Consider the following 27,181-nt stretch of genomic DNA (forward strand, 5'->3'; position numbering starts at 1 on the left):
CTGATCACAGCTCACCATAACAATATAATAATATTGGAAAAGTTTGAAACATTGTGAGTATTATGAAATTGTGACACAGAGACATAAAGTGAGCAAATGCTGTTAGAAAAATGGTGCCAATGGACTTGCTCAATGCAGGGTTGCCATAAACCTTCAATTTGTAAAAAACACAGTATCTGCAGAGCACAGTAAAGCAAACTGTGGTAAAACAAGGTATGCCTGTAGTTGTGAAATACTGAATCTCAGACAATTTTTTAAAAGCAATGTCTATTAACAACATATGGAAAAAATTATTATACGTGGTGGGCAGCATAATGGTCACCCAAAGATGTCCACATCTGAATCCCTGGAACCTGTGAGTGTCCTACTTTACATGGAAAAAGGGAATTAAGGTTGCAGTCAGCTGATCTTAAAATGGGGAGATAATCCTGAATTATTTAGGTGGGCCCACTATAATCACAAGGATTCTTAAATGTGGAAGGAGGCATAAGATGTCAGAGTGATGTGAAGACTTAACCCACTGTTGTTGGCTTTGAAGATAGAGGAATCGGGGCCATGAGCCCAGGAATGCAGGCAGTCTTTAGAGTCTGGAAAGGGCAAGGAAACAGATTCTCCCCAAGAGCCTCCAGGAGAAATCCAGCCCTGCTGACATTTTTATTTTAATCCAGTGAGACCCATGTCAGCCTTCTAACCTACAAAAATGTAAGATAATAAATTTGTGTTGTTTTAAGCCACCAAGTTTGTGGTAATGTTATGGCAGCAATAGGAAATTAATACAGTATATAACTCTGTATTTTAAAATAGGGATTCTTAAAAGTCTATTAATTATTTGATAATTTGTATCTCTGATGTGTTTGCAGCTGTCGCCGTGTGTTGATAGCTCAACATTTTGATGAAGTATGGAGCCCAGAAACATGCAACAAAATGTGTGATAATTGCTGTAAAGAGATTTGTGAGTTGTTTTTTAAATCCTTATAGGCTAATATTTATATGTAGGAGTACATGAGGGCAATATTAGACACCCAAAATGGATTTAAAAGAATAAGCAAGGTGTGAATAGAACTTCCCAGATTCAAAAGTGGCAACACAGAGTTTTGAAACAGAGGCAAAATTAAAAGCCATATGTGTATGCATTTATTTTATGTTGCTCCACTGAGGACATGTTAAATTTTTAAGAAATGAAGGGAAAAGTTTAAAAACCTTCTGAATAGAAATAATATTTTAAGTAAGAGAACGCTAACCTCCTGTGATAATCTCTAAAGCTTTATAGTTACTGATTGGAAAGAGAAATTTAGTGCAAAATAGAGACTATAGCGTATCATTTTTGATCCAGATAATGGCTAACCACTCATAAGACACTAATTTAGCAGTGCGTTGGTGCCGTCTTTTCACTTTTTAAAATCCTGTGTGTATGTGTATTATTGGAAGAGCTGGACTAACCCATTCCTCATTGAGTTCTGATGCCTTGGTCAGTGAAGGTCACAGTTTTAACTTTGCAGCTAGAGAAAATTATTTATGATTATTTGATTATTTTATACTGACCAAATTAACAAGAGCCTGATACATACATCGGAGTGCTAGTATCAGTAATTGGGAATAACTGTCCACGACATTCTTGTCATGAAATGAGAGTCCCTAGGAAGCCATACCGGTTGTCAGAATATCGCCTAATGAGCACGCATCAGGTAACATGAAGAACAGACTGACTCGCCTACGAACACCAGGTATTTGTCATAATCATGTTTGGCTGACACTCTTTGGTTCCTAGAGCATACCCAGATTAACCAGATTATTAATCTGATAACCAGATTATTTTCTTTACATCACTTAAATCTCAGTGTCTCACAGAGACTATAGCTTAATCTAGTGATAAGAGACTTGAGCAGTAGTCTTAGTTCAGAACATAGAAACAAATCAGTGTTTAGCGTGGCTCACACTGGGTGAAGACGTATTTTTTAAACCAGTCTAACCACTTAGGACAGCCTATCCTTGCCCTAATTTGAAATCCCATTCACCTGTAACCATGCCTCTTTCATTACAGCATTTGAAAGAAAGAATATAACAGCGTACTGCAGGGATCTAATCAAGATCCTGAAGCAGGCAGAGGAACTGAAAGAAAAGCTCACGCCGCTGAAACTGATCGACTCTTGGATGGGAAAGGGTGCAGCGAAATTGAGAGTAGCAGGTGTTGCTCCTCCCGCACTCCCTCGTGAAGACCTGGAGAAAATTATCGCGCACTTTCTTATACGGCAGTATCTCAAGTATATACAAACCCATTGCTTGCCCTTTCATGTTGTCTTTATGAGTCTCATTTTTATAACTGCAGCAGAACAAATGGTTTTGTGGTTGTTTCGTAAGAACTTTTAAACCCTATGCAAAATTTACCTAGTAAACAAATTCAAACTTTGATTACTGTATGTCAAAAAAGCACAAAAAATACTTTCTATAAAGATAAACTGCATTTTTATACTAAAAGTTTTATATTTCATATCAATGTTACTTAAAATTATTGCACTTTTTTTTTTTTATAAACTTCACTTTGTTGTCTGCAACTTGTCAAAACCTGATTGTTGGCCTTTATCTTCTGCAGAGAAGACTACAGTTTTACAGCTTATGCTACCATCTCATATCTGAAAATAGGACCTAAAGCTAATCTTCTGAACAATGAGGAACATGTTATTACCATGCAAGTAAAGAAGCCCACGCAGAGCTGTTTCAGGGTAGTTATTAATTTTTAATTTTTATATATTTGAAAAAGCCTATGGGATGCTTTTCTTTAACTAGTACTCTCCTGCGTCCAGTGGAGCATAGTAAGAGATTAAGTCAGTTTTCTTCCTGGAATCTGGGTATAGAAGAGAGAAAACCTACTTTTGTGTTCTGTAGAGGTATTAAGTAGAATTTAGACTAGCTTTTTAATAGACTAGGGGTTTCCAACCTTTTCGGATGTGAAGACTCCATTTAATGTCTGATGTTATGAGGCACCCTGCCCTTGCTTGTGGTCACTATTGGCTGAGAAGTCTGCCTGCGCAGCAGAGGTTGAAAAGCACTGTCACAAACTAACTGCTCTCAAGCCTGCAAAAGCACACCAGGCACAAGTGTGTCTAAGGACTTGACAGCACAGCCCCTTCTATTTAAGATGGGGCGCATACTGGAAGAAATTTGAAGATAAAAAACAAGACCACTGGACACTTAATTAAAGAGGTGATAATAGGACTATTGAGATTATTAATCTCCTGAGAAAATGGAATAGCTGAATTTTTACTAGTGTTTGTCTTGCTGTTGCTTTGTAGGCTGAATCACCTCAAAGTTGTCATTCTGAAGGAGCTGATAAAAAGAGGGAAGAAAAAGCTCCAAGTAACTTCCAGAAGAAGTCGGTGAACATGCTTCAGCAACCTGATTGTAAGATTACAGGGGCTAAGAAAAGAAAAATTGATAATGCATGAGATGAGTGCTTCTGAATTTTCTAATAGTTTATGCATGTATACACCATTAGTTTTGTAGTTAATCAGAAGTTTAATTTTAAGACAATTTCATTAATATTTTATTCATATGGAGCTATATTTTCAGAATTTATTTCTTAAGTATTGAAGACTTGAGAATTTGAGACCTTTTGAAATTTTGAGATCATGAATTGTATAAATTTACAGTATGAAACAAGGGAAAAATAAGTCATTTTAATGTAAAACCCTTTAAATGTAAAATACTTACTTAAGAGAATAAGTTCATATAACTATCTTAAGCTCTTTATGCCTTGCCATAACTAGTTGTATTTTCTTCTTTTGACACAACTGTCTTTTGATAACAATGTTATTATACTGAATATTTTACTAAATAAAAAAGGAATAAGGTATCCATACAAATAATATTAGCAAGTATGCTACACCTCTATTGAAGTAAAATAAAACTGTAAGCTTCTGGAAACCACAGCCCTGCTTTGACATTTCACAGAGAATGGCTCTGGTATATTAACCAGACCACACCGTTGACTAAGTAGATAACAACATAGTTAAATTTGCTCCAAATCTAAATCACAAATGAATGTGTCTACGTTTAAAACACAGAAATGAATACTTAAGACTTAAGTGGTCAATTTTGTATTTGTTGTTAGGGAAAAAATATATATCTATAAATAAATGATTTGAACTGATTTCATCTTTAGAATTTTATTTATTTTTAAAATCTTCGTATTTCTGTATTTTTAACTTCAGATGGTCATCATTAAATCAGTGCAGTCAATTTACTTTATTGGCATGTGACTTGTCTTATTTGGAACTCGATGTAGCCCTTGAAATGCCCTTTTTAGTCAAAATAATCTTCTATATCAATATTTGGATCTAGTAGATCTTCTCCATATGCTGAAAGATTCATCTGGTTTAAAATTAAGTTTTCAAATGTTTCTTCTAAATCAGTTTCACCAATTAAGACCGCTCCCATCATTCGCCCATTCTGCAGGACAGCTTTGATGTACTCTTGTCCTTTGGTACACCTCAGTATTAATTCATGATCTAAACCTAAGCCCTGTGCATTGTATTTTCCCAGCAATACAACCTATACAGAGAAAGACAAAACAAACAGTTATTTTAGTGAGTATGAAAAAGAAACATAATATGCAGTTATTTTGTGTTTTCCTAGAATGGCAAATCTAGTCACGAAAATTTACAGCTAAAAGTGCCATTCGGAGGAGCCCAAAGAAAACACTTGCATGGCATGCATTTACTCTACAGATGACACTACCATACAATCTGTATGAACTTTAAAAATACCTAGCGAATATACAAATATGTAGGATGTAGACTACATTAGCCTTGAATCACAATTTAAAGATTTAGTAAGAAGCTGAATTTGATCTTTCATGGGCACATTGTTTAGTCTCCCTGAACCGTATGTATATATTTGTATGTGTTTCTCCTTATCGGTAAATTAGGAGGAAAAATCCTGCCTCAGAGTGATGTAAAGAGGATTAAGTAAGATAATACGTAGGGGGAAGTACCTGCTCATTCTTGAGTATGAACAGCTGTTAGTTCCCTTCACAAAGGAGGAGTGAATTGCAACTAAAACTCAGAAATGCACCAACAGGGAACAAATCTGGAAGAGATTCCCCCCGCAACCCCTCGAACTATAAAATACTACAGTGAGACGGTAGGTAATGATTATCAGATGATTAGTGATTAAAGCCCAGCAATAATAACCAGATATAGATTTGCAAGAAATGAGGAAATTTGTCATTTTTTGTAAAGTGATTAAAGCCATATAAGTTCTTATTCATGTGAGAAAATCAGATGACCATAATTAGTTATAAAACTAACAAGCAGAAAAGGCACTAATTTGCTTATCTATCTTACCTTATAGTTAAAAAATTTTGTTACGTGAGCGAAAAGTTCAAAGCTGAAATCCATGTCAGTAGACTCGCCTACACTAGCTGCGGCCATGCACTTGGCTGCATACCATCCCATCTGTCTAGCCTGGGTCCACAGCCTCATCTGAAATTAAAAAAGGTTATGCAATTTAACTTTTTATTATCATTATTTGAAAAATGTTATCACCTTAACCTAGTAAAATTCCTTAAAGGGGTTCAGTGCTTGACAGTCCTTGAGAACAGTTAGATCTAGCTAGTTAGGTAACTGATTGAATCATCTTTGCCACAGAAGCCATCAGCCATCCACACTAAGCAACTGATTCTGGTGTTTGATCATTCTTATACCTCATGTGTGGTAACTAATGTCTTTTTGTGTGCAAAAAATAATAACCATAATCATGGATATGAGCTTTAAGCATTTCTGGTAGAAGTGATAGATTTTTTAAAAAAAAATTCAGTCTCCTCTCTAAACAAGGCAGGGTCTGATGAAGTAAGAGGCAGCCTACGGTAAGGGAGCAGAGTAAACTGAGCACGGTAACAACTAGAGAACGGCCAACAGAAGTGGCCTGCGGTATTACACTGCTGCACTGCTACCTAATGTATTCTAGCCTCCGGGTCCCTTTAGTTTGTGTCTCAGACTATATAAAACAAACTAATTAGTGTACTTACTGCTTCTGCAAATTAAGAGATGAAATTTATTAGATTCACTCAAAGTAAGAAACCCCTGTTTATTTTTGGACTTTCCTGTATCAGAGTATGAGGCACATGAAGGATATGATAATATACATATTCCCTAGATTCAACCCTTAGAGGGCTGAGATGTTAAAAAAAAAAAAAAAAAATCCCATGAACTCCAATTCCGAATTGAGTTTGGGACAGATATGTCATAAAAACAACACTGGATGTCACTGTAGAGAAAACTAAAAAACAAGCTAGTTTGAAGCATTTTAGAATTATGGCTGAAATCGCTCTCTTGTTGATGCTCTCTCTGATGTATGTTAAGACATGCTAAATAGTAAAGCTGCTTCTTAGAATACATCTGGTTCTTCCACTACTTCACACTCCACAGTTAATCTGAATAAATATCCCTACCTGTGGAGCTGGTCTTTCACCAAGATAAGCGTTGACTGGCTCCTTCATCTGTTAACATCTACCTCTGTCTCTACTCCTACTAAAACCACCCCGCCTCTGGCCGCTGAGTACCTTCCTCCAGTACTCCTGCTCCACCATTACAAGGCAGGCAACACTGTCGGGGCAGGAGGAAGTCTAGATCCAGTCAGAAGGGGTTGTTAGGCTGAGGAATTCTGCTATGGGAACATTCTTTCAGTAATAATTCCCACGGGGATAGGATCATCAGAAGCAGAATGTATGGTTTATAATCTCAGTTTGCTACTTTTTAATCCAAAGCTGTGCTGTCCCAAATCATAGTCACTAGCCACATGGCTATTTAATTAAAAGTAAAATTAAAATTCAGTTCCTCAGTCACATTAGCCACATTTCCAATGCTTAGGACACACATCGCTAGTGGCCACCTGACTGGACACTGCAGAAACATAAGAGCATTTCTGTCATCACAGAAAGTTCCACTGGACACCGCTGATAAGCATCTGAGCATGAAAAACAAAGTAACAATCATAATTCTTTTTAAATTAAAAGACATCCCAGTCTATTCCATCACTATATAATAACTTACCAAAGGGAAAAATTCTAGTGTTCTTTTTGTTTGTTGTTTTTGTGCCAAAAAACTCTATGATAGCTTCCCACTTAAAGTAGAAAAGTTGGAAAACCAGAAGGCTGGATATGCTGGTAGCAGTTCCTTTATTTTCAGATGGAATCTCTGATAAAAACCTGTGACCACCTATGCCAGCTTACCTGCTGCCAGACTGGGCTGGGCTGCCAGGAGGCCGTGCAGATGTCACCTGCAGCATAGATGTCAGGAAGGGACGTGCGCATGTGATCATCCACCTTCAGGCCACCGTCTTTCCCTACATCAAACTAAACAATGTTCCTCATAAGCATATGGGGTAAGAAAAAGGAAACGTGACTTTTTCATTCTAAAGTAAAAGAACAAGTCAAATTCTACACGTTGATATGCTGATCTTTAATGAGAAAAGCTGGCTAAACTGCAAAGTTTAGACAACTAAGCTGAATTTCCAGGCACTCAAATTCCTACTAAGACGAACCCATAAAATTCTTAGAACTTCAAATTCTTAAAATTCTTAGAACATCAAAAATTGCCAATAACCATATGATGACCCCACCCATAGTTACAAAAATATTCCTTAGTTTTTGTAAACTTCAAATGCTAAAAAGCAAAAAATACAAGCTGGCTTCTCTAAAAGAATCACTTTTAAGAATTCATAGGAGGTATCAGTTTCTTACCAACATTTAGACAAATTGTGCATTATGTCCCCTTAATAATGACACTTAGGCTGGGATGTTAACTGCTTAAAGACTTGAAGCAGTAAAACAATATTGCAAATCAAGACATGAATATAAACTAAACTGTTTTCAGTCATCTTAAATTACAGTTCTGTGCCAAAACAATGAACAATTATTCATGCTTGAGAATTAGAGATCTTCATAAATAATACTTTAAAAATGTTCACAGTGGGACAAAATTTTCACCTTACATTGTTGCCACAGAGAAAAGGTTCTGTATTTGGTGTAACTCCTGTAGCACTGACAATGAAATCACAGCCATATATCTTTTCATTGGTCAATTCCACATATACAGGCCATATCTCTTAAAATAAAAAAAAAAATTATTCTCAAGTGTAATGTAATCACCACCGTCTATAACATTATGTGAATATAATGACTAGAAGAAAGAAAGAAAAAGGCAGGAGATGACTTTAAAACAACGCCTCTTAATATTTATAGGTACATTTGCTAAAACAATTTTTAATGTCATCAGTGCCATCTTATTTTGGGTATAATCGCAAAACCATGGCAGGCATTCTAAATTTTTTTCCTTCAAATTCAGACACAGAAATTCCAACAAAGTAAATTTAAATCGATAATACTTTATAAACTGTTTCTTTAAAAATCTTTATTAATAGATTATACTCCATTGAGAGTTTAGTCCAACTAGGTTACTCACTTTTCAGTGTTTTCCCTTATTATTCACATTCAAACTCTAACACTCTCTTTTCCTATGAAAAAATTCAAAGAATTCAGAGCAGTGGGATATCCCATACAGTAGGTTTGGGTGAGTGTATTTCTGAGTAGTTCTCACAGGAGTGTAGAATAGGAATTTTAAGAGGTCTGTGCTTTAGTTTCAAATTTATAGATTTCATTCTGTTTGATTTTGAGGATGTCACTTCACCTTTCAGAGTATCAGATTTTTTTAGTTTTTATGTTTTGCCTTGATTCACAAGATATTCTGATTAACTCACCGCGTTATGATGGTCAAAACATAATGAGCCCTACGTAAGATGTTAAGCTTTCTACAATTTAACTTATTAGAAAATGTAAAGAGTAGGTAGTGAAAACAAAATGATTTATGTTATTAAATTATGGTTTTATTTTTACTTTTCACATTTAAGTTTTATATGGAAATATGAAGCTGTTTTCTAAATATAATAATAAAGCAAGATTAAGTCTTCTTTTAAAATAAGTGTTTATTTTTTTATTTCATCACTTACCTTTGTCAGCTATAACTAACTGATTATGATGGTCTCTTGGAAAAGTCAAGGACTTTTTCTTAGAAATTCTAAATTCTTCCTGAAGATAGATTTTCTTTACTTCACACATAGTTTCAATGTGAATTTTATGAGAAAACTAAAATAAAAGAAATACTGGTCACCATAATACTTCTAGAAAGAATGATCTGGGTTACTGATGATGAAGAAAAAATTTATAATACACTTATAAAAACATATAGAAAAAATAATTCTTATAAAAGAAAACACACTGAATGCCCACAAGCATGCCTCTCAATTTCTGTTTGAAAGAAATAAGCAGAAACTCAGTCAGTACTTAAAGAGATCTAGTAGTTGAATTGGCAGGTAGCACCAAGGGCATACTTTTTAACTATGAGCCTCCCTGATAACTACACGTATATTTCTTTTAAATTACAACTGTTACAGACTAAAGAAAGTTGATATATCCCAGATTGTTATATTCCAGAATCTTAGTAAAATGCCAGTTAGGTAGGAGATACTCAATAAATGTTCACTGAACTAAACTGAAGTTCCCAGGTTAAGAATACCATTAATCTTAGGACCTGAAGGTACAGGAATTAATTACTTTGTGTAATTTCCATCACAAAAATTAGATACACTGTGAAGCCAGCCCCCTTCCAACCTACTGAAGGCTGAAAAGGTATCATACACAGTAATAAGGCCTGCATGTTTCTTACAATATTTAAATATCATAGCCTTTTAACAACTACTAAAAAACTAAAATATCTAGTAAATAAAATGAGTAAAAGCAAGTCATCTGCTTATGCAATTAGGATATTAAATGTGTATTTTATTTAGCATCTATCTAATAACCTTTAAAATATTATACTACATCTAAAGTGACCTTTGAGAAAAGATTAATTTAAAATGACAGGTGTATTCACTAAAGTCTCTGTATGGAGATCTCTGTCTCTGGAGAGTTCAAATGGGCCAAGTGGCACTGAAGCCCTTTCCTAGCACCATGGATTTTAAGGAAAGCAACCTAGCAATTCTTTGACTATATACTTATAACCAGTCTTTAACAAACAGTTCAAGAATTTAAAATTGCATTTAGATATGTTTAAACAGTATATGAAAACATACCTCTTTTGTTCCTTTAAGATCCAACCCTTCATGCCAATCAGGTCCCAAGGCACTGCCTATATTACCAGCATTAGCTTTGGTTTCTGCTTCATTTTTCCTTCCTGAAGGGATAAACTCAATTCAAAATCCAAATGATATAAAAACTGCCAGGCAGAGAATTACATTTGTGTTCAGAAGTTTTTAGGCAATGTAATAATTTTCACACATACATTCATACAGCAGGACTAAACTTATCTATATTAATAATTTTAATCATAATTTTAATATTTTGTGATATAGAGCTATAAAATGGGTAATCTTTCAATCGAGTGTTGTGTATAAACACTCAAAAGTGTTTTATGGATGTTATATACACTGGTTAATATAAAAGGTAAGAAAATTAGACATCAAATTTTGAAAATTTTGTCAATTTTTAGTACCCCCAAAACTTACAAAATTCTTGCTCAATTTTATAAGCCAAAAGTTTAAAAAAATAAAAAAGCTCTTTTAAACTAAAAAACTGTATTTGTTTTTAAACTCACTGCATTTTTAATAAAATTACCTTAGGTATTGTCCAACTGGAGCATCTGTCTGCAAAGATGCAGATGGGCTGGTTTATTTAATTTACTTTAAATTGCCAGTTTTAGTTATACATATTTTTCATATAAAATACATCATACATATATATACACATATATAAATATATTTATCTTATAAATATTTCATACATATATATAAATAAAACCTTAAACATCACATAAGGAAATAGAAATATCTATATTCCTATCCCCAAATAAAATCTTTTTGCTAAATTTTCTTATAGCCTTTTTCTGTATGGTAAAAAAAATAAAGTTTCATCCGTGAATGAATGAGCTAGATGCTATATTTACCTTCAGTTGTATATCTGGTTCTTTTCTGTGCAATTTTAGCCTCTGGTTTTTCAGCAATGAGCTTTGAAGTCAAGAATTCAGCTGCTCCTGCATCGAAGAAAGTATTCCCAATAGCTTTATCTTTAATGGCCCAAATTACTTCACAGCCTTCAATTTCATACCTAAAAGAAATATGAAAGTTACTTGGAAGAAAAAAATCTTTGTATCTACAAATAACAGTTATCTCTTAAGGCAAATGTAAAGAAAATATTTTAAGGCAAACTGAGAAAGAATGATTATAAAGAGGAATGTAACACTTTTTCAGGATAATAAGTGCTAAGTAGAATAAATAATACAAGAAATTTAACCAGTTTACTGAAAAAACATGTGACAAATATATGTACTGAATATCAGGTAAAATTTCATTACAATGAATATCACTTCAAAGTGTTCAATTTCTACAAGATAGTTATATGAATGTCCCCCAGGGTTCCCAGGAGTGAGCAGTGTCTTGCTTATTACCTAGTTATAGAGTAATCAGTAATGAACGGATAGATGTTATATATGTTATATAGCTACAATATTGAGAACAGTTGACTTCTTTGCTAACGTACTTTATGTATTCAAAGCACATTATGGAAGGACACAGAAAAAGGAGCAAATGAGAGATACAAACTAAAATCTTAACTTTGTTATAACAGAATAATTACCCTGCAATGACTTCCCTTCACCTCAGAAATTTCCAAGCCATCTAGCCAAAGAAAGATCCAGTTCACAGAAAAATGAAGGCTCTTAGAGGAAGAAAGGAATGGCCAAGGAAGCCACCTTCCATTACCGTTCAGGAGGTAGCCAGAGCTCCTGAGCACCTGCAGTTTTATCTCTAGGTTTGGACACGGAGAATGTAATTTTCTTAATATTCATTCCACAAAGTCCCTGAAGTTCATTATAATTTATCTGCTATTACTACTTGTTTTGGTACAAATGAATTGGGACAATCGTGGACACACAGTATATATGGTCATCCTAACTACACTAGGATTTTATTTGAAATTGCAATGGTAATAAGAGTGTATTGATGTTATTAATTTTTAACATTTATTTATGGTAAAAAGTACTGCCATCTTTATATCTCAGACTGATATAAGTTAGGTTACATGACTTTTCAAGGCTGATCAGTAAGCAGGTGATAAAAGAAAGAAGGTTTAGTACATCTGACTCCAGATCACCTGATGTTCATGCTTTCTGGCATATGGTAAAGGAGTCCCTTGCTTTCTCCAATGGGCCTTTATTTTTCCTCCTCTCCTATGCCAGCAAAGAGCATTTATAGTTACTAAATGTCAGATTATCTGGAGAACGTTTTATCTTAACACTGCTCAGGTCATACAGCATTGCTGATGAGCAGAGAGCAGAATACACACACATTTGGTGATAAATTTTATATGTCAATTTACATACAGGCACACAGTTACCATGAAATGATTTCCTTAATTTTTATAAATTAGAAATTTCTGTAATTACCATTTTCTTTTTGTATTCTAAAGTAGTACAGCAACGTAACACATATCAGAATAGCTTAAAATACTGATGCTAGACCAGCAAGCCATATTTACTATAAGTAGTCACCATAAGTAACTCCTGGATGTGCTGTACCTCACAAGACACCCTCTAATCCTCTTACCCTATGAACTTGTCCTCAGAAAGATGCATAAGCATGAAGGTATCATCACCCATAGGGGAAATACTGCTTTCATTTTTAAAACCACTCTTAAAAAACAGACAACAGTGAAGTATTAAATTTTGTGAAATTATGAAAAACTATGTCTGTTTGAAAAAGAAAGGATTAACCTACATTTGGAAAGAAGAAAAGAGATAATAACTGAAATAAAAGTATACTGAAGAAAATCAACATTAGCCTCAGTGGGACACGGGGGCTATTAAAAAGCAGAAAGAGTTTGGGTATGTCATTTTTCATCAAGAGAAGACAAAGGCCTAATCATTCAGTAAACCTAAACTGAGAGAATAGCACTATATGGGAGCTTTCTTAAACTACCAGAGTTTACTGAATATAAAATTACGTGTTTTATATCCAAGTATATGGTCTTTAATCTTCAACCTAAAGAAAGTGAGGAATAGGATTAAATGTTGTGAGACTCTGAACATTTTTGAATGAGAAAGCTTTTCAATGTGAATAATAGTAATAATAATAATAATAGTATTAAGTTATACTTTTGGTGATAACTGATGGAGAAAATCTGTCATGTGTACATAAGGATTTGAAGCCCCTCTTACAATAAATCTATGCCTCCCTCCTCTTGGCCCAGTTTGGTCTTGACTCCCTAGTTTTTTCTCTGCATTTTTCCATACAATGCCACAAACTTCATAATTAAAATAATGACTGCCACACCTAGTACTCAGGCAATCCAACAACTCTTACAGGTTTCCACTGGGATTCACCATCCTCTAAAAAGGAGGGGCAAAAACCTAGTCTCAGAGTTGGAATGAATGAAAGTGAGAAAAGACAGGGCTTTGGCAGATTCCTTATTTTGATATAAATTTGTCCTCTTTGTAGTCAGACCCAACTTTCTGGCCTGAAAAATATCTAGACTATTCCATGTCAGCCATCTGCTGAAAGATAAAAATCACAAAGAAAGTGCATCAATGCTCTGTAGACCACAGCAGGTCCTCAATGTTTTCCAAACTTGAAATATCATCTTAAGATGATAGTATTTCACATTAAGGTGTTCACAATCCCCAACTTCCAAAAACCAAGAGCAAGGAGTACCACATACCCTGAAACAGAACTCACAGACACTGCGTTTCATCGGCCAGACAGGTACCATACATGAGTGAAGCAGGATGGGTATAAGCAATAAAAAGCAGCGGGGACTATCTCCAGAACTCTCTAAAGGTGCACACATTTAAACTGTTCTTCAGTATAGTACATGCTTCTAAGAACACACGTACGGGCCAAATCTACACAGTCATCAGTGTCTGCCCCTTTGAGACCTAAAGCATTCCCGAAACTCCTATGTTTTATAAGGTCAATTTTGCAACTAGGAATTCCATGAAAGCTAAAAAAATAAAGTGGATTTTTCCCCTTGAAAATGTATGAAAAACAATTATATTTATCTTTGATTTTATGATAACAAGATGTCTTCTAGTCTGTCAATAATCACATGAATCACAGAGCAATTCTTACATAATATTCAAATATATGTACTTACACTAATTCAAGTGCAATACCACCGTTCCCTATGATCATTATTCTCTTAGCTTTTGTAAGCTGTTTCTGAAATTCCTGTATCAAAAAGAAAATGAAAAGAGTGTTTTGTAATAGTGGGCAATGCCTGAAGCAAGAGGCTTCACTGATAATAAACCTAACTTTCCCACTCTGCCAGGAGGCACCATCCCAATTAATATAATAAATGCTCCCCCCATGTTTCACCCCAAACTGCCTTTATAGCAAGGCCTCTTCCTGACTTTCCTTGCCTTTTATGTCACTACATTCAGAATTGCAGCAAGAGCCTCTGTCTTTTGTTTGCCACATTCCCAACTATTTGACCAAATCAATTAGCAACATGACACTGATCTAGACCCTGGAAACAGGAGTCTTCCTGTCCTTCTAGTCCCTCAGTTGACACTTTCCCTGCAGTTACTCAGCACCTGGGACTTGCAGGAACGAGAAGCACAGCAGCACAGTGGTTCAGAGCACAGATCTAGAGTCCCTGGCTCTAGCAGTTACTAACCAGGTGACCTTGGGCAAACTGCTTAACCTCTCTGCACCTCAGGTTCCCCAACTATAAATGGAAATAAGAGGTGAGTATATCTCAAGGTTTCTGTAAGTATTAAGATGATAGAGATAAAGCTGTTGGGAGTAGGAGGCGCATAATGTCTAATATTTATTTTAAAATGTTATTACGTTATAAGACAGCTAATTGATGCCTCCACCTCCCATCCCTCCCCCCACCCCCAAAAAAAAGATCACAATGAACTTGGAGAGAAAAAAAAATACAAGGAGTCATTCTTATGGTACTTTCTAAAGTAGAGAATAGTCCCATTGCTTCAAGATGACATTTGAATAGCTAAATTCCACCTCCTACTATGTCAGGTCACCATTTCTATTAATGGACCCCAAAACTTATTGTAATGTACCATACATAACCACTGAATTGACTTCTTTAAATTCTACAAGAAAAAACCTGAAGTTAATTCTACCTTGTCCTTCACTGAACACAGCAGGTAATTAAAGACCTGTAAAGAGCAGTGGGCAGGGAGATGAATGTCATGAGTTTAGATTATACTTCTGATAAACTTAATAGCTACTTTAGTATAGCCAAATTTCTTAGTCTCTCCATCTCAGCTGCCTCTTTGCAGAGTGGGAGTAATGACTGTCACACAGGATTATCATGAGGATTCAGTGAGTTCATATATGTAGAGGACCTCGCTGTAACACAGTTATGAACTCAATCTTTGATAATATGAACCTAAAATGTTTACAAGAGCATAATCCAGTTCTTCTAGTATTATCTAAATTCCTAATTATTTAAGAATAAACTGAAGAAAATACTATCAACTTTCAAGACTATAAAATCTTATGTAAATGTACAATTACCACTTCATGGGACAGAACAACAACGAGCTTGAGGTAAGACAATAGTATTGTGACTAGAAAACAAGAAGGTTTTTGGCAATAAGGGTCAATGAACCCTGAAATAAATTACCAAACGAAGTTGTATAAGGTTCTGAAGGTAGAATTTCACCTTATTGGGATAGTTTATCACTGTTCTTGAGCAGAACAACAAACCAAGTGTCTTTTTCAGTTCTAGGATTCTGTCATGATTCTGTATGACAAAGATCTTCTGAATACTAATTTCTTTGCTGAGAAGTAAATTTTGGACATGCTTTATCTTTTGAGAAAAAGATCATTACATCCTTTAGGATGCAAATCACATACTCCCGATCAGAGTAAAATAATGAATGTGTGTGCAATGTAAGTTGTAACCTTCAGCATAGACATTATTTCTGGGATATCACATAATGGAAAGAACATGAAATAAAAAACAAGATAAATTATCCACTAAAACTAAACTCAAATTGGCAGTAATAAACCATTGTAACTACCTTCTGGTTTATGAGTCATGAAACCTTTCTTCTGCTGCTACAGTTTAGGAATTGACATTATAAGTGGAACACTTTGATTCAAATGTAGAAAAAGTCTAAGAAATCTTCATGTTTCTTTCCCATGACCCAATGTCAAAATGTTACCTGAGCACTGTCTGTATCACGGATTCCTAACACGTAAGGATTTTCTTCACATATCAACTTTGGTTTAGCTCCAGCACACAAACAGAGCTTCTTATAAATATGCTGATTGCCATCTTCAGTTAAAATGCACTGTAAAACCATAAAGCAACAAAGAGGAGAGGGGAAACATTTATAAATAGGTACAACTGCACTTTAAACATTCAATAAGACAAAAGCAGAAAATATATTAAGGTTGCCTCTTGGTGGCACTCAATACTTTGTTGCAGCAATGACAAAGCTAACTAAGCATAGGAATGCATTCTCTAATCCAGTGATTCCTAATCCCTTTAGAACCATGAACCATTTAAAAAATCTGATGAAAATTAGTCCTTCTCCCATGGAAAAAAAGGTACATTCCCACAAAATTTTGGATAAAACCAAGGGAATCTCATGTTTGGAAAGGTATGTTGACCTTAGATTAGAAAGGAAACATTCAGAAAATTTCAAATTGAGCATTCTGACGAACATTTCCTTGATGAACATTCTGATCTCAGTGAGAAGATACTGTAAGAAGATCTAGTGATTCTAATCATATCAGACCTTAATGTCTGTTATGGGTACGGGGAGTAGTGAATGGTAGAAGAGGTCACAATACATCTTAATCTGAAAAATCAGAAGTGCTAAAAACAGTATTTATATTCCTAAGTACAAATAACAATCACTTTACCAGCAAACTTCATGCTGTTTGGGGATTATATTTTTATGTAAGTGAAAAACATGTTAACCTTAAATCCTAGCATGTACTGGCTTTAAAGTTAATTTACATTCATTTTGAATTAATGAATTTAGATGAATCTAAAAATACATATCAGAGATCCATTGTTTTTGTTCCTTAATATTGAATGAATATCTACACAAAAGTAGAAGCATTTAGAAAGCAGGTATACATAAGCATGTGCTACTATGAGAGATGTCAGACTTTGCTGGAATGGTTTCGGGGGTTAACCTTTGTGCCATATGTCTGATTTATAAAACTTGCCAAATAGCATTTACATACCCGCTGAAATATTTGTTACCCATTTTAACTCTTCAGCTACATAACAAATACATAAAACCAATAAACCAACACAGTATAATCATACAGAAATGTTACACAAGTCTTCCTTCAGATAATCTGGTTAGAATTTTAACTAATAGAAGTTAGTCATAGGCACTGACCAAATTTAAAAAATTATTTGCATTTAGTTACTATAAAAGAAACACAAAAACTTTTCATTGGCTACTGTTAAATTTTTGGAAGTAGAGACGAAGGTAAAACACATTGTTTCTAATTCACTAAAGAATACGAAGGATGGATGACAGAATGCAGACATGTATGTTATGCAGGACACTTTTCAAATGAAACGTGTGGCACTCTGATTCATTCAACTGCCCTAATATATAAGTTCCCTCATAATTCATTAGGATACTTTTGAGCCTACCTCAATGAGCAGATTCACTGACATGGGTGTCTTATGGAACAAGTACTACCATTACAAGTATTAGGAACTAACTGCGGTGTTTGGATTCAGATTTGTAATATTTTTCTCATAAAACTCAGTACTTTTTCTTACTTTTTTTTTTCCTGTCAAGTTATTTGTTTCAAATGTGACATGTATGCTTTCTCCCTAAGGGAGAACTCAAATGTGAGCTGCTTTAGAGAAACAACTACAAACCCTACTTCCTATCTTGCCTAAAAGCTCATCTGAAGATACTGTTAATCATGTGACACTGAGACTTCCTGACATCTGAGACTGAGGTACTGCCTTTCCTGAGACTGTCTTAGTTTGGGCCTTATATCATTTTGGACTATTACAACCACCTCCTAATTTGGTTGTTGGCTACTGGCCACTTGCTCTATCCCAGTTCATCCTTGACACTGCTGTCAGATACATCTTCCTAAAAGAGTATTTTAGCATCCCTGGCTCCACTTAGAATCTCTTTACTATTTTTTCCATTGATTATAAAATAAACTCAATTTATTAGCATGACATAAAAAGCTCTTTACAATCTTATTTACTTATTTCTCTGGGCTAGTCGGCCAACCTCCTTTACTTATCCACACCCCAACCCCTTTGACAGTCTCACTCTTCCACATGCCCCTTTCCTTTCTCTGGGTCTCTGAACCCGTAACGTAATCTCTTCTTCCTGGAATGTCCTTTTCCACCTGGAGAACTGAATTCACCCATCTTTAAAACATAGCTAAAACATTACTCAATCTGGGAGGTCTTCCTAAATACCTACCATCAGAGCTTTGATGATATTTCAACAACTGTTTTCTTCTATGGGCATACATTACACGTATGCACGGCTATACTCCCTATGACACTGAGAGCTACCGGCAGTAGGTTCCTGCTATTACTGCTATTGTATCTCGGTACTTAATGCAGTGCCCAAAACACAGTGAACACTATATAAATGTTAATGCTAATTTAAAATGTAAAACCTAAAATGCCAGGCTAAACTAATTATATGACCCCAATAAACTCACAAAAAGTGTAAGTTTTTCTAATACCAATGGAAATCAATGTCACTGAAATTTACATGCTAGAGACTTAGGCGGTGGTGGAGCAGGTGGGGGTCAAAGGAAGGCAGGCAAAACCTCACCAAGATTTAACAATGGCAAATGTCATTAAGAAAAAAACCCTCTTACATGTTCTTTGCTGTTCAGTTGCTTTACTCCAGATTCTATAACTTTAATGTTGGGAAAGCGATTTTCTAACATGGTACTTGGTTGTTCTTCAACATCAAATTCTTCCAACACTTTAGAAACCTGCATTAGATAAAAGAAATAAAAATGTATACTTAAAAAATTTTTTCCTTTCAAGAATTTTAAATAATAAAAAAATACTTTCATTTCTTTTTATACACTATTTATTTTATATTGATAAAATAAAGTCTGCCAACTGCACTATATACAGTGGAAAGAGGGCCAGACTCCACATTTTAAGACCTAAATTCAAATACTAGTCCTACCACTCTTGGGCAACTCAGAAAGTCACTGAGCCTCAGCTTCCTGGCCTGGAAAATTAGGGCTAACACTACTTACTTCTGTATAGTGTAATCAAACAGCTTATCTATTTCTTTATCCTTGTAGCTCTCTCTTTCCATTGACTAGCTAACCTTATTGTGATCTAGTCTTTGGACTCTTCTTTCCTCTTCTCCAAAATCATTGGCATCCTCTTGGACTCACTTTCCGTCCTATCCCACTAAGACTCCATTGTGGATCATTTACTTCCCCCTTTCCCCAAATCCTTTACTTCCTTGCTCTCTTATCCTTAACCATTAATTACCCTGAAAACGCCCAAGCACAGACCAAATTACTTGCTTTCTCTAGTCCTATACCCAGTCTGCTATAGAAGTACCACACACCTTTCAGACCAGTATTTGGCCTTAAACACTGCATTGAAATGCTACTGCATGGCTATAGCAGTTCTCAAACCTTTTAGTCTCAAGACCCCTTCACACCCTTACCAATGATTGAGGACCCCGATGAGCTTTTGTTTTTTGAGTTACACCTAGCAATATTTGCTGCATTAGGAACTAAAACTGAGAAAAATTTTTAAGTATTTCTTAATTCACTTAAAAGTAACAACAATAAAAACATGTTACACTGATACAACATACCTTTAATGAAAAATATTTTTTTCTAAAACAAAACAAATTAAGTGAGGAGAACAGCCCTGTTTTACATTTTTGCACATTTCTTTAATATCTGTCTTAATAGAAGATAGCTGCATATCTGCTTCTGCAGTCAAACTGCTTCTACCTTTAAACCACTGCAACGCTGTTCTGGTTGAAGTATCAATACATGAAGAGAGTTCAGCCTCACACAGATATGCAGCCCTTTCAGATAATTGTACATTCTTCTTGATGCCACACTAAAACTCAACAAGTGATGGTTTCTTAAAGATTAGATGACATGTAGAATTTGAAACCATATCAAGAACTTTTCATACTGTGACTGTGAAATCCATTAGTTTATCCTGCACTTTGAGCGGATCTTGGAACATCACACATCAGTCGTTTGGACAATACTGGTTCATTAAGTTAACAGAGATCTTCCAAATACTGACACATTTCATGTCAATAAATATAAAAAAAAATTCATTATTATCAACAATTTCATGAGAAAAGTCTAAGTACTATAAGGCTCACAGTGAATAATGAGTTTTCCAAAAACCTAATTTTTGCTTGAAAGCTCTCATTTAGTCATATTGGCAACAAGCACCATCTGTTGTTTCCTTAAAGTGACAGGCTCACTTCATTCATTTTCCAAACATGAATAGCCAGTTTGTCAGCTGTTCTTTCAAGTAAAATTGATGTTCCATGAAAACAGTAGCTAGTTCATCTTCAACTCAGCAATTGCACAACTGCTTTTCCTTGAGACAACGTTGTACTCGTATGCAGAAGAGCTTTATGCATACATCGCATGGCATCATATAGAATATTAAAAAGATGTGTACTCAGGAGTCAAGAGTTAATAAAACTAACATGTTTTTTACTGGCTTTTATTTTTTTCACTAACTGTGTGGCAGTGAAGAACAAAATGGCTACCGATGTAAGTAGCCAGCACTGCTTTTATACCATCAGTGCAAACGTCAATATAGTGAGAAGAGCAGTAACATCTTAGTAACATATTCCATTCCATCAGTGACTTTTTCAAACTCTCACCATTCTAATATTCCCTGAACTTACTCTACCCTCTTTATTCTCAGTAAATCACCTTACTTCTAGGCACAAAGAGACCACTAAGAACTCTGACTACTTCCTTCCCACTATCTAGACATTTCTTTGCTAGTGTCCACCTTCCCTGACCCATTCCCACTATTTCTGAGTCAATCCATTGCTCTGTGCTCCATATCCCATCGCCTCTCACCTCCTCAGGACTCCTTCCTTCTTACGTATTCCTTGCTTTCCTTCATCTTCAGGCTTCCCCACTGGTTTCTTAATCTCAACAGGTGAACAGGCTCAAGTGTTTCCCACCGTAAAAGAATAAAACTCAACTTAACGCTAGACCTTATGTCCTCTTTTTGCTGCCACTCTATCTTTTCTACCTTTGCAGCCAAATTTTTCAAGAGAGAAAAGTTTATGCTAACCGTCACTTTAGAATTTCCTCCCATTCAGTTCTCAAAACAGCCTAAACTGTCTCAAAGTCACCAATGATTTATACTAGAAATAGCTACTTTCGAGCCATCATCTTACCTGACCGTTCCACAGGATCTGACACAACTGACCACTCCTCTTAGTTGAAACTTTTGTCTTCCTTGGCTTTAGGGTTACTGCTCTTTCACAGTTTTCCTCTTAGATCTAAGACTAAGAAGAAGGACGGCCATTTTTAAGTTCTCCTTTCTCTCTGACCTCCGCTTAGTGTTCCAAGGACACCACCACTGGGCCCATCTTCTTCTCCCGGCATGTGTCCTTCCTGGGAAAGTGCAAGCCAGGCCCGTAGCTGCAGCTGACACTGAGACAACGGTGAATACTCAATTCCCGTCTCCAGCTCAGTCTTTCCACTTGCTCTAAATGCCCCAGCAGCTTGGCATCATCTAAATTTAGATAAAGTGCAATTTCGCATCATGGCCCACAAGCCCGTCACGACCTGGCCCCTGCCTACCGGCTCAGCCTCGCACTCCACACGCCAGCGGTGAACTGGTCCCTGTTGGGGCATGTTTCATAGTTACACATTGTCATGCACCTTGGCACATGCCTACCTCCACTCCCTCTCTTACAAACACTGTAAAACCTTCTTCAAGTCTCAGTTTCAATGCAACTTCCAATGTAAAGCCTTCCTTGATTCGCAAAAGGCAGGCTTTGGCACTCCTTCACAATGTTTTCTATGTATAAAAATAAATATGCATGTATTGGAATATGACCTCAATTTTTTTGCCTCTATCAGGATAATGATCATATTGTATGACAACTATTTCTTGCATATCTGTTGTCCCAACAGAAAGTAATCATTCTGAGAAATTGACCATGAGGGCCCTACAACCAAAGTGCCTAGTTTCAAAACCTGACTTTATGCATCTCAGAAATTTACCTAACCTCACTGTGACCCATTTACCTCACCTGTAACATGGGGATAATATAACAACCTACTTCACAGGGTTAAGAATTAAATACATTAATATATTTAAAACATTTAGAAGTATAGCATAATAAGTACTCTGTAAATGTGAATTATTATTATTATTAATCCTTTTTCTCCTTTAAAAATTACGCAAGTCATGAATATATGCTCTTTTTAACACTAAACAAATAAACAATACATAATAAAGATTAAGTATTAAAATCCTTCTTTACCGCTCTTTAAATCTCACTTTCCCCTTACCCAAGGGATAACCACTAGTGACTTTTTGATGTATGTTCTATACTTTTAATCTCTATAGCCTGGGTGCCTAGCACACTGGTTGGTAAATAATCTAGATGCTCAATAAATGATAACAAGAATGCAATTTCTGACTTCTAAACACTAAGAATAACTGACATTTGCAATATTTATTTTAATTCACTTTCACATAGATTAGTACATCTTAAGCTCACAACCTTGTTAAGTAAGCAAGGAAGATATTATCCTAATGATGCAACTCAGGTACAGACATTTGTCAAGGTTACACAGCCAGTAAATAATAGTTAGGCCTAGAACCCAAGTTCTTTTTCTTCTATTGTACAACACTTAAAAAAAAAAAAGATTGGCAAAAACTAAACTCAGGTCTTACAACTCTGGGATCATTACACCAAATTAAGTCTTCTGTAAAGACATTAGAAGACTCAGCTATACATCTCTCTATTATGTATGTACTCTTAGCCGTAATTGAATATATACTTTTTTCTTTTAGAAATTAAGAGCCATAATTTGTTCTCTGGTTCTCCCAATCCCATAGTTCTTTTGGCTGTACCAAAGGTTCTAAGATATCTTATCTCTAGGCAGGTTATAAAGAGCAACATATGGCACTAAATTACCCTTGGTCTTAGGGGCTTATGTAAATCTTAGGGGTTTATATATGAGAATGGGGTAGGTTAAATGTATATTGATCTCTTCCCTGGGAGACAATATATAAAGAACTTTTATAAAACATACTTCAAGATTGGAAAGGTGTGTTTGTGGGAGATGGGCAGGGAGAAGGTTGCTTTTCCTCTTTAGCATCAAGTCTTTAAGCTTTATATGAATAAATAATAAATCTTAGACAAAATGCTGAAAGAAAAAAAAGATACAATCTATTATCAGAGTATTATAAGGGAAAACTTCTAATGAATCAAAGACTATGTCAATAGTCTTCACTGCAGTGTGGGAAGAAAAGATTTATGTTTATCATCTTTTTATTCATTTATTTTTTGCATAGGCATTATAATATTCACAACTGTAGCACTGTAGTACATGTATATAATTTATAAATATAATATTAAAATATGAGCTCAAAAGTTTTTAACAGGTGAGGTACAGGATCAGAAATGTTTGGAGACCACTTTTCTTTGATACTATGACCCAAATGTTCTCAGACTCCTATTATAATGTTATAACGTGTGTAAAATAAACTCACGAACTACAAACTGTTCTGAGATGCTTATGACACATCTGAAACATTAATTATCTGCAAGTGTAAACCTGGCTCAAAAGCACTTTTCTTCTGACTCGTAAACACACACACACATTTATAATAAAGATACACATGTATATTTGCATAAAGATACACATGTATATGTGTGTAACACCTTTCCTCAAGAGATAAATTTTCTGAAAAGTAATTCTGAGTGGGGAAGAAAAGATGGGAGAGAAAAAGAGAAAACTAGAAATTCAGTACCATTCCAGGTGCTTTTGGTATTCAATCTGAACAATTTTAAACTTTGAGCTATGATTTTAAAATGAGTATCAAAAGAACATTTGTCATTTTAAACAATTAAAATACTACAATTACACTAACTGCTATTTGAGTGATTGTAGTTTTTAAAGAGTAATACTAAGAAAGTTATATAAAGATTCTTACCAGCTTGAAATTTGTAACTGCTTTAATAACAGGAGAAGCTGTGATCAGGAGAACATCTTCTGATGGAAAGTGAATCGCCAACTAATTAAAAAAACAAGTAGGAAAAATATGATAAATAACTAAGCATTAGTACATATGGCATGGTGGGGTGAGACAGGGATAACACAATTTTAATAATGTTATTAACTTAAGAAACTAAAAACTTACTGTTCTTCCTCTAAAGGTCTTGGTCATATTTATGGGGTAGTGGTGAGTAATGTTCCACTCTCATATTGATTAAAATGAAAAATACATTTACACTACACTCAACAATTATCATGCAGAGGATGAGAAGAAACTATCTTCTTAATTAACAGTTAAACCAACTTCTATTTATTATAAAATAATAATTTCAATTGCCTTTAGTAGAATGAAATTAAGCAAAGCTTCAATAAAATGTTTAAAAGCTTAGCACCTTTCCCAAGTACTTCTATAATATTTGACAATATTATCACTCTCTCCATCGTGCTTTCCTCTGTATATTCTGTAATTTATTCCCCCACTTTCTGTTTCCACTATTATGCTACTAAAATCACCTTGAAGTTAGCCTTCCAGTCTCATGTTAACCAGCTTCCCCTGCCCCAAACACATTGTAACTAATCACCTTTCAAAATTTTTCATTTGATCATATTACTACACTGCTCAAAATCATTTGACTACTTATATAAGTCTTTGTTAAATTCTTAGCACGATTTATAAGATCCTTTATGATCAGGTCTCTACCAGCTTTCTGGCTTCATCTCTGGTCATCTTCCCCAAGCAGCAAAGCTTAAACCATATGCTTTAAGCTTTGCTGCTTCCAGATGGTGCCACGCTTTTCCACCTGAGATTACACTGTTGTCTCCCTTTGGAAAGTCTGTCTTTTCTTGTCTACTTGGTAAACTTTTTACTGATTCCTCTATATAGGCATAACTCAGAGATATTGTGGGTTCTGTTCTAGACCACTGCAATAAAATGAGTATCTCGATAAAGCAAGTTGCATGAAACTTCTGGTTTCCAAGTGCATATGAAAGTTATGTTTAGGGACTTCCCTGGTGGTGCAGTGGTTAAGAATCCACCTGCCAATGCAGTGGACACGGGTTGGCCTGGTCCGGGAAGATCCCACATGCCACAGAGCAACTAAGCGTGTGCAACACAACTACTGAGTCTGCGCTCTAGAGCCCGCGAGCCACAACTACTGAGCCCGCGTGCCTAGAGCCCGTGCTCCGCAACAAAGACAAGCCACTGCAATGAGAAGACCACGCGCTGCAACAAAGAGTAGCCTCCGCTCACCACAACTAGAGAAAGCCTGCGCGCAGCAACGAAGACCCAACGCAGCCAAAAATAAATAAATAAAAGTTATGTGTATACTATAGTTGCCAATATTAAGTGTGCAAAAAAATGTGTTCTTAAAAAATGTAATGCCTTAATTAAAAAATACTTTACTGCTAAAAATGCTAACCATCCTCTGAGCCTTCAGCGAGTGGTAATCTTTTTGCAATAGTAACATCAAAGATCACTGATCACAGATCACCATAACAAATAGAATAATAATTTAAAAGTTTGAAATATTGCGAGAGTTATCAAAATAGGACACAGAGACACGAAGTGAACAAATGCTGTTGGAAAAATGGTGCCAATAAGGCTTGCTAGAGAGGGTTGCCGCAAACCTTCAATTTGTAAACAATGCAATATATTCAAAGTACAATAAATCGAAGGGCAATAAAATGAGGTATGCCTGTACTAAGACAAAAGGACACTTCCCTTAAGAAAGGATACTTCTTCCCTAATCCACTCCTTACCAACTCCACAGGTACCCCTAAGGTACTGAACACATTGATGAAATGACTTATTTACTTACTTACTTTTACTTATTTATTTATTTACATGACTCACTAGGCTGTGAGTCTCTAAAAAGGAGGTACCATACTCTGTTTGTATTAGTCTGATCAGCCCTTAGTACAGTGCCTGGATTATAGGTGTTTACTCAGAAAATAAATGAAAACTACACATCCAAAGATTAAAAGTTAAGGGAAAAAAACCTCTTCAATTTCTTAGAACATCAGTGATGTCATAAGAATAAGACATCTGTTTACTGTTTACCAACAGAATAATCCAGTCCCTCTTGCAATACATGTACATGTATATATGTGATCTGATTATTCACTATAAATCAGAAAAGCATACCCTCACTGCATTTAATCCCTTGCCAGTTGTTTTAAAAAACATTACTAGAGATGATATCTCTTCTATCTTGGGAGTCCAAAGTATAGGAAACTTACGTAAGCGTTTCTTTATCATTCAGTTATGATGCACTCAGGACTTGGGCAGCCGTGCGGAAGCGGGATTCAATCAGCTAATTAAGAAAGGGGGCTGAGTTTTCCGACCAAGAACTTACTAGTCGTAACCCCCCCTCTCCTCCCCATCGGCTTTGACATTACTAGGACCAGAGCCGGGTTTAGTCCGCTTTGCGTTTCCCCTAACAACTTGCTCGCCATCGCTCCTCCCTGCGCCAGAAGCGAAGCCTGCGAAGTACTAAGGACATCATCTGGGGCCACGACACAGTCTCTAATATCTGGGAGCAAGGAGTGAAAGGGGAAAAAGGAAGCGGCTAAAGAGCGGCCTGGAAAAAAACCAGGAAAGGCGGGCGGGGAAGGAGCCTCAAGCGCCACCGCCTCCGGGACGGACGAGAGGCGGAGCCGCCTGCGCGCCCCCTTACCTGCTCCGCACAGGTGACACCCGCGATGCCACCCCCGACCACCACGAACTTCCCCGCCGTCGGGGGTGAGCACGCCGCCTCCATGCTCTCGGACTTCCAGCGGTTTTAGGACTCCAGTGCGGAAGCCGGGAAAGTTTACAGGCCGGGAGAGGGAGTGGCGCGGAGAAACCCCTTTCGGCGCCTGCTCCTGAGAATCCGAGCTA

General features: G+C 35.9%; 2 protein-coding genes across 6 annotated transcripts in view; one reads left to right on the forward strand and one right to left on the reverse strand.

Annotated features, from left to right (window-relative positions):
• RECQL (RecQ like helicase) overlaps window positions 1-4,241 on the forward strand; it is a 36,079-nt gene extending 31,838 nt beyond the window's left edge. The window contains exons 12-15 of one of the 2 annotated variants that reach the window (XM_082419751.1): window positions 861-952; window positions 2,042-2,261; window positions 2,591-2,723; window positions 3,291-4,241. In XM_082419751.1, the coding sequence (XP_082275877.1) occupies window positions 861-952; window positions 2,042-2,261; window positions 2,591-2,723; window positions 3,291-3,443 (598 nt within the window). In that variant the 3' untranslated portion in view covers window positions 3,444-4,241. The remainder of the gene's footprint in view (window positions 1-860; window positions 953-2,041; window positions 2,262-2,590; window positions 2,724-3,290) is intronic. The other variant, XM_082419752.1, reaches the window with a different exon arrangement.
• A 16-nt stretch (window positions 4,242-4,257) lies between these two features.
• PYROXD1 (pyridine nucleotide-disulphide oxidoreductase domain 1) lies at window positions 4,258-27,181 on the reverse strand. Of its 4 annotated transcripts, XM_082419819.1 has the most exons (13): window positions 26,979-27,166; window positions 26,542-26,834; window positions 24,242-24,322; window positions 18,910-19,029; window positions 16,239-16,367; window positions 14,198-14,271; window positions 10,995-11,155; window positions 10,126-10,226; window positions 9,004-9,139; window positions 7,990-8,102; window positions 7,229-7,351; window positions 5,343-5,480; window positions 4,258-4,548 (listed from the first exon to the last, which is right to left on the reverse strand). In XM_082419819.1, exons 4-13 carry the CDS (start codon window positions 18,979-18,981, stop codon window positions 4,300-4,302), a joined length of 1,296 nt encoding a protein of 431 aa, XP_082275945.1. In that variant the 5' UTR covers window positions 18,982-19,029; window positions 24,242-24,322; window positions 26,542-26,834; window positions 26,979-27,166; the 3' UTR covers window positions 4,258-4,299. The 4 variants fall into 4 exon arrangements, with proteins under 4 accessions (XP_082275945.1, XP_082275944.1, XP_082275947.1 ...); XM_082419818.1 differs by lacking the exon at window positions 26,542-26,834 and having other exon boundaries at window positions 26,979-27,181; XM_082419821.1 differs by lacking the exons at window positions 24,242-24,322; window positions 26,542-26,834; window positions 26,979-27,166 and adding an exon at window positions 21,968-22,003.

This window comes from Balaenoptera physalus (genome assembly GCF_965194825.1).
Source record: "Balaenoptera physalus genome assembly, chromosome: 13".
NCBI classification, from domain to species: Eukaryota; Metazoa; Chordata; class Mammalia; order Artiodactyla; family Balaenopteridae; genus Balaenoptera; species Balaenoptera physalus.

Coding starts and splice junctions, on each gene's coding strand:
- PYROXD1 (XM_082419818.1), bottom strand. CDS start 27,062: ATGGAGGCGGCGTGCTCACCCCCGACGGCGGGGAAGTTCGTGGTGGTC. Junction 8,103..9,003: donor GTTAGTTATAGCTGACAAAG/GTAAGTGATGAA, acceptor TTTTATTTTAAG/AGATATGGCCTGTATATGTG. Junction 4,549..5,342: donor CAAAATTTTTTAACTATAAG/GTAAGATAGATA, acceptor TTCTCTGTATAG/GTTGTATTGCTGGGAAAATA.